We start from the raw sequence: 8,422 nt of genomic DNA, 5'->3' as shown, positions 1-8,422 counted from the left end.
TATTGTCGATTGGGTTTTTATTTTGGTAATTATTATTATAATTTCTATTATTATTGTACGAGTTCCTATTTGTGTAATTGTTTCTTTTAGTATAAAACACGCTGTGATCCTGTTCCATATTTGTAGATGTATTTACAAATTTAGCTACAACATCATTCATTTCAGTAAAATTGCCTGCTTCTATTATTGTTCTGACAGTTCTTTATAATTGATTTCACTGCTATCTGAGTTGCATATTTTTTTGCTGTTTCAGGACTTACGTTGTCTGTTATAAACGCGCGTTTTAATGATTTAGTGAGATTTTCTATTTCTGACATAAATAGACTTGTGTTCTTACCATTTTGTTTTAAATTCATTAATCTTGCCTCTGCTACCTGATGTTTCACCCTTAATTTCCTTTTTTAATGTTTGGATTATACCATTTATAGTGTTTTCATTTGTAACTATGTAGTAGTCTAACGTCCCCTTTTAGTTTTGTTATTGTGACTTTAATAGCTGTTTCTTCATGTTCTGCTTTTATTTCATTGATTAATTCCAGTGAATCTATGAAACTTTGAAGTGTTTCTACTCCACCATTATACTCTTGAATTAGCTTAGAAGCTGTATTAAGAAATTCAATCTTTGTTTGCACCATCTTTGATTTTGTATTAATAATGCAGGGACCGCAAATAATGATTATTATTTTTTATACCATACACCCATAGGGTGAAATAGTATATTAAAGTCGCCAAAATGTATGTAACAGGCAGAAGGAAGCTTCTCCGACCCTATAAAGTATATATATATTCTTGATCAGGATCAACAGCCGAGTCGATCTAGCCATGTCCGTCTGTCCGTCCGTCCGTCTGTATGAACAAGCAGATCTCGGAGACTATAAGAGCTAGAGCCACCAAATTTGGTATGTATACTCGTGTAGTATGCACATGTTCAGAGTTAATTGGAATTTCGGCCACGCCCCCTTACGCTCCCAGGAATCACATAAATCTGCTTTTCTTAAAAAGTATGACAGCTAGAGACATCAAATTAAGTTTGTATACCCGATTAGTTAGTGCGCAGAAAGTAACTGTTCAAACTTTTTGCCACGCCCCCTTCCGCCCCCAGGAATCACATAAAACTGTTTTTCTTAAAAAGTATAATAGCTAGAGACATCAAATTTGGTTTATATACTCGTTTAGTTAACGCGCAGAATTTGATTGTTTAAACTTATTGCCACGGCCCCTTCCGCCCCCGGAATTTACATAAAAGTGATTTCCTTAAAAACTGTGATAGCTACCGACATCAAATTTAATATATAGTACTATAGCTTAATAGACGCGCAGATATTGGCTATTAAAACATTTTGCCACGCCCACTTCCGCCCCCGCAAATTAAACAAAACTGATTTTATCAAAAACTAACAAAGCTAAAGTCACCAAATTTAGTATGTATACTGGCATAGTATGTGCGGAGAATTTAGATATTTTCACATTTTGCCACGCCCACTTCCGCCTCCATAATTTAGAAAAAACCGATTTCCTCCTGTAGTTTTTTGACTATCGCATTTAAATTTGGCAGACTGATTTACCTTATCTATTTCTACCAAACTACCAAATTTTATTGAAATCGGACTAGAAACATGTAAAATATGCGTATGAACGTATTTTACTACGCGGTCCACAAGGCCAGAATTGGACGTTGGCTAGTAGCGGCTCTAGAGTGCTCGTGTGTTGTTTCTCGTTGTAGAGTGAGCGAGATAGCACATAGTATAAGACATGTAAAAACAATTTAATAGACATACATTTGGTCTTCGAAATTTGAAATATTTGTTTCACCAGGTGTATGGTATACTCAAGTCGACGAGTCGACTTACTTGCTTCATTTTTAAATGAAAAAATCATTTACTTATAGAGGACTTAGAAAAGAATAGATTACATCAATATATTCAATTCGAAACCATCTATGCATTTTTGGAAAGATTTTAAAAAATTCAATTTTTTTGAATTTTAGTCAAAAAAAGATCATTAATTTTGAGTAATTTAATAAGAATTATCCATAAAAATCTTTTTTTGATAAAAAAAAATGAAAATCAAAAATAATGATTAAAAATGATTTTTATTTTTTTTGCTCAAAATAAAACTCACTTTTAATAAACGGGTTCTGTATTAAATATTTTTGCACATCCTTAAAAAGAAGTTCAAGGACTACCCCTCCATAATATTTTTTTTTTTGTAGTATTAATACCAATATTATCATAGTTTTTATTTTTCATACATTTTTCAATAGCTAAAGCTGATGATTTTTATTTTTTTCCCTTAAAATAATACTCACTTTTGAAAAACGGCTTCTGTGTTAAATTTCTTCAAAATATTTTTGCACATCCTTAAAAAGGAGTTCAAGGACTACCCCTCCAAAATTTTTTTTTGTTTTGTATTAGTATTTGTAGAAAATGTTCAGGTCGTGACGTGGGACAGCTCCAAAAAAAAGTTCGCGAGTCGAACATATACCCCGAGCCCTCTAACCAAACAATTAAACGCCGGTTTTGTGTTGTATTGCGCTATATTCAGTTGCACAATTTGTGGGCATATCGATCGGTTAGATCGGTTGGCTGAAATCTTTATTTCAATGTTAATTCAAATTTCTCACATGTTTCTATTTTATCTTACATTTGTGTTTTTCTCTCCTTTTCACGTCTTTCCTGCTTGCCTAATTTTCTGTGACTGGCGCGCCGTCATAGCGGGCCGCCGCTCTGTCATAAGTGCAAGCAAAGACAAAGTAAATTCTAACTGTTCTTCTTCGAATGAGAGAGAATAAAAACCAGGGGCGCGTTGGGTAAGCCTTTCTACTGGCGCGGGGCGGCAATTAAGCCTACACCGCAACATTCCCCACCCCGTAATTCACCAGCGTCTTCGTGCGGTGGATTACTCTCCAAATTCAGTACGGCCAGCTTCACTGTTGGTCGCGTCACAAGTCCATCTACTGTGCGAACGACTGCGCTTCCTCTTCCAGGAACGGTCGGCAATTTGGCTGGCAACACGATACCCTTTTGCGAGTTGCGGCCCAGACTGTTCTAGTGAACCGCTCTCACGTAGGCCACTAGAACTGCCTTTTAGAAAATGGTTCGGCGTTAATGCTTCCGATTCGGCGCTTTCTAACGGCACATACGTCAGAGGCCTTGAATTCAAAATTTGTTCTACGTCAGCAAACGCTCCTCTTAACACCTCTTCCTTCAGGCCGGCCTTTGGCAGTATTTCTGAAAGTATAGATTTAGTAGAACGTACCAGTCGCTCCCAAACGCCGCCCATGTGCGGTGAACTGGGAGGGTTAAACTTGAACTCCAACGTTGGATACTGCTGTTCCACAGCTGAAGTTGATATCCGTTCTATGTGCTCCTTCAATACGCGGCTGGCTCCTCTAAAATTTGTACCATTGTCCGATAGTATGGTACGCGGCACCCCTCTTCTGGCTACAAACGCCTTCAATACGCAAAGAAATGAGTCGGTTGACAGTGATGTAGCAATTTCTAGGTGTACCGCTCGTGTCGTAAGGCATGTGAATAACACGCCCCATCTCTTCTCGTGCCTGCGGCTCACTGCGACTTCAAATGGGCCGAAGCAGTCCACTCCAGTAAAAGTGAATGGTTGTGTGTGCGGCGATAACCTCTCCTTTGGTAAATCACCCATCTTTAGTGGCACTGGTCGGGCCACTCGTATACGGCACGCTACACAGGCGTTCGCGACTTTTCTCACTAAAGCGCGTAAGCCGGTTATCCAGTACCGCTGTCGTACCTCGTTAACGACAATTTCATTGTGCAAATGGTAATTCTTTCTGTGATAGTACTCCACAATCAGAAACGTTACTCTATGCTTTTGCGGTAGTATAATGGGTCGCTTAGTGTCCATAGCTACTCCTTCAATTCTGTCGATTCGTCCTTTGATACGTAGCACTCCTAACTCGTCCAGGTAAGGAGTGCACTTAAATAGCTTACTTTTCCTATTTGTTATGCCATGTCCTTGGTTTAGGCATCTGATCTCTTCTGGAAACTCCTCTTCTTGGCATGCACGAATAAAAACTGCATCGGTTTCCACATCGCGGTTTATAGCCAAAATGTTCATCAGTTGTTCTCCGCAAGGCCTCTTACATATGCCTTGCAAAAAGTTTAGAACTCGCTTTTGTACCGCCCGTAGCTTTTCCAACGTTCCGAATCGTTCCGGATCAGGTGTGATGCAAGCCAAACTAGAGTTCCCTTTGACTTTCTCCTCGTGGTGCAAGATACTTTCACTCGTCTTGCTCGGGCCCTGCTCCATGCTAGGCCATTGTGTCTCTTGTTCATACAAGAATCTCGGGCAAACAAACCACCTTGAATTCCCGGTCATGTCTGGCATCTTTGTCCATTTCGTGCCATCGTCTGCAACGTTATGCTGGGTGGGCACCCATCGCCAAGATAGCACGTCAGAGTCTTCCAGAATTTCTCCAACTCGCAATGCCACAAATTGATTGTATTTGCGGGCATCTGATCTAATCCAGCATAAAACGTCCTTAGAATCCGTCCAGAAAATACGCTGACATACTGTTACTGAGAGTTCAGGTTCGATGAATTTCGAGATTGAGACTGGCTTCAAGGGGGCCACTCGTGTCTTAGACGCTACCAGGGAACAGTGGACTATTCCATCCACTTCTGCTCGCAGGTACACAAGCGCTGCATAAGCGTTGATGCTGGCGTCCACAAACGTGTGAAGTTGTACTCGTCTTGCACAACAAACCTTCGGCATGCACCTTGAAATCCTCACTTCGTTGATTTTGGGTAACAGCTTCACCCAAATTTTCCAGTCTGCTTGGTCCTCTTCCTGAAGAGACTCATCCCAATCCGTTCCTGCTCGCCAGATATTCTGCAAAATAATTTTAGCACGAACAGTGAAAAAGCCAAGCAATCCAAGTGGGTCAAAAATTGACATAACCACACTTAAAACAGTTCTTTTGGTCGGATAGTCTTTCGATGCTCTTTCAAGTAAATCCGGCTTGACTACCTACGTAAGTTGATCTGTCACGGGCAGCCACCACATGCCTAAAACCTTATCTTGCGTTTTTTCAAGGAATCCCACCTCCCTAGGCACGTCTCCTTCTTGGTTCTTGAGCGCTCTCACTACGCTCGGAGAATTCGAGGTCCAGCGCCTCATGTTGAATCCACCCTCCAAGTGAATTCTCTGCACCTCCATGGCCAACTCCGTCATCTCGTCTTCGGTGTTTGTCGACTCGAGCCAGTCGTCGACAAACGTGTTTCTACAAATGGCCGCAACAGCTCTTGGAGATTCTTTTCTGAACCGCTCTGAGTTGCGATTCTTTATGTAATTAGCTAAGGCCGGCGAGCAGGAAGCCCCGAATGTCATAACCTGCATCACGTACGTTTCTGCCGCCTTAGCCGAATTTCCATTGCGCCATAGAAACTTCTGAGCCGTCTGGTCCTCTGGGCGCACTCTTACTTGGTGAAACATCTCACTTATGTCACCAGCCACTGCTACTGGTCGCTCCCGAAAACGTATTAACACGCCAACTAGAGATGCCAGTATATCCGGGCCCTTTAGCAAGACGTCGTTCAATGACGTGCCGTTGACTTTCGCAGCTGCATCCCAGACCAGCCTCGTCTTGTTCTTGTTTGGGTTAGTGACTGTAAATATAGGAAGAAACCATGATCTTTTACCCTTATTTAGCTCACTTTCCGTTAATCGCCGGATGTATCCCTTTTCTTCATAGCTTTGCATAGTATCCAACATAAAGCTTCTAAGATCGATGTCCTTTGCCATTTTCGCTTCTAAACACTGAAGACGCCTCATGGCCATTGAGTATGAATCCGGTAGATCTACTTTGTCGAACCTCCATAACAGTCCAGTTTGCCAACGTTTGTCAATTGGGCAATAACTTGTGGTCTCCTCCATAATCTGCAACGCGCGCTCGTCGTCTTTCGATCTCAATGGCTTACTTGGCACACGTGTTCCCGAGGACTCCATAGCAAAGTATTCTTTCATTGACGCATCCAAAGCGCGCATGCTGCTCGCTTCATTGCACTCACATATGTGCAATATGTGTGAGGACGCTGGAGCGGCGTCGCTGTGCCGGCCATACACAGACCAGCCCAATCTACAGCGCGCCGCGACCACGTCGTCTCCTTCGGACTCCCGTATCTCCAAAGGCACACAAACTTTCAAATTATCCAGACCAATAATTAAGCTTGCTTTTACGTTACAGTAACTTAAATTTGGTAAATACTGTAGATGCTTTCTCGATGTTACCAGTTCGTCGGTAACTGTTTGCGTAGGCAAGTCTAACTTACGTACCGTGCGCAAACTCTTGAGTTCAAATTGCGTCGCACCTTGACACATCGACGACACTCCGACACTCACATTCTTGGACGCGCTTTCCGTTTGAGTGACTTGACTGGTCCACTTTAAGCACAGTTCTTCGGCCGGGCCATCTAGTCCTAACTCGTCTGCCAGAGTTTCTTCAATCAAAGAGCAAGCGGCTCCCTCGTCCAGTAAGGCATATGTCGCTAAATTTCGCTTCCTTCCGTATAACATGATTGGCATATATCTGAATAAAGCCTTGCTTGTTATATCTCCATGGAATAAGATTGGTGGATGAACTGGTTTATCATCCTCATTCGTCTGCCACTGCGATTTGCTTTCCTTGTAGTCCGCTGTCTCGTGGATCAACGAGTGGTGTATCTGCCTGCACCCGTCGACACCACAACTTCTTTTACTTTTGCAATTCCGAATCACGTGCTTATCAAAACAACAATAGCAGAGCCTCTTTTGCCGCACGAACTCCTTTCTCTGCTTTATGCTCATTTCTCGAGAGAGGCGACAGTCTGCTACGTTATGACTCCCTGCACATTTGGGGCACAACCGGATGCGTACTTCTTGTGTTTTCGATTCCTGCCTAGATCCACTTTGCAATTCGTAGTGCAGAAAAATTCGCTCTTTGGTTCTCTTTGCTCCATCCTTAGCTGGAACTGTATACGGCGTAACCATTGAGGCACACATTGCAATGCCAAACAACCAATTGTCAAAGATAGACAAGTTAGCCACACATCCAATTAGAGTCATTCGGTTTCGGAGATTGTTCGTAGTGGCTTATAAACAACAACCACTCTTCTGGCTTACCGGAAAACACGGGTAAGTCTTTGTTCAGTACTTGGCGGGCCGCTATCTGTTCCGATGACAATAAAGTTTTCTTGTGTCCTAAATCCGTAGAGTGCACTACAGGGCTTAACGTCAAGTGTCCGGTAGCCGGCAGTTGGATACCAGGTCCATGCTGCATTCCACCCGCGTTACTTTGTCCTTGGGTCCACAATCCGTTATGAAGATTAGCTGTATTGGCCAGAAAAGGTAGACTCACTCCTTGAATAGTCGATTGCGCCAACGCAGGTACGGACCACGGAGCTAGATCTATTTTACTGGGCCGTTTAATTGCCGTACCGTTTCCTGCGTGACTCTCGAACATTCCATTAAGAATCGTTTGTTGCACTGACAAACCGTCGCCTCTGGATGGCGTTGACATCGTTGGTGTATCAGTTTCTCTGTCGCTTGAGACCGCTCCATTCTCAGTCGCCTCAGCGCCGTCTTCCTGACTCTCAGCGCTAGGTTGAACTGGTACTCTATCACTGTTGCTCATTGCATATGTTGCGTAACAATGAGGTTATGTTTGCCTGTTTGCACGTGGTTCACTATCTCCCTCTCTTTTCCTCTCTCAGCGAGCCGGCATGTACTCGTCTGCCGCGGTCGCTCTCACGAAGGAAGCTTCTGGAAGATTCCACGTTCACTATCTCCCTCTCTCTTCCTCTCTCAGCGAGCCGGCATGTAATCGTCTGCCGCGGTCGCTCTCACGAAGGAAGCTTCTGGAAGATTCCACTCCAATCCACGTGGTTCAGAGATATTCAGACTCTGCTAATATCTCTGGAGCCAAAGAAATAAATATTTCAGGATGTAGAAAATGTTCAGGTCGTGACGTGGGACAGCTCCAAAAAAAGTTCGCGAGTCGAACATATACCCCGAGCCCTCTAACCAAACAATTAAACGCCGGTTTTGTGTTGTATTGCGCTATATTCAGTTGCACAATTTGTGGGCATATCGATCGGTTAGATCGGTTGGCTGAAATCTTTATTTCAATGTTAATTCAAATTTCTCACATGTTTCTATTTTATCTTACATTTGTGTTTTTCCTTTTCACGTCTTTCCTGCTTGCCTAATTTTCTGTGACTGGCGCGCCGTCATAGCGGGCCGCCGCTCTGTCATAAGTGCAAGCAAAGACAAAGTAAATTCTAACTGTTCTTCTTCGAATGAGAGAGAATAAAAACCAGGGGCGCGTTGGGTAAGCCTTTCTACTGGCGCGGGGCGGCAATTAAGCCTGCACCGCAACAGTATTAATACCAATATTATCATAGTTTTCATTT

The 8,422-nt window shown here is 42.9% G+C and overlaps 1 protein-coding gene across 1 annotated transcript; it reads right to left on the bottom strand.

The window, feature by feature from the left end:
• Positions 1–3,257: 3,257 nt before the first annotated feature.
• Positions 3,258–7,644, bottom strand: LOC137578730 (uncharacterized; the record flags this gene model as incomplete). The annotated part of the gene is made up of 4 exons (XM_068292284.1): positions 7,134–7,644; positions 5,079–6,172; positions 3,726–4,865; positions 3,258–3,452 (listed from the first exon to the last, which is right to left on the bottom strand). Coding segments are annotated over exons 1-4 (2,940 nt in total), but the record flags the coding sequence as incomplete, so codon positions are not given.
• Between the last annotated feature and the right edge of the window lie 778 nt (positions 7,645–8,422).

Source organism: Drosophila tropicalis, unplaced genomic scaffold (genome assembly GCF_018151085.1).
Source record: "Drosophila tropicalis isolate 14030-0801.00 unplaced genomic scaffold, ASM1815108v1 contig_675, whole genome shotgun sequence".
Classification (NCBI taxonomy): Eukaryota; Metazoa; Arthropoda; class Insecta; order Diptera; family Drosophilidae; genus Drosophila; species Drosophila tropicalis.
Note: the sequence above shows the minus strand (reverse complement) of the source record. Positions and strands in the feature narration are given on the sequence as shown.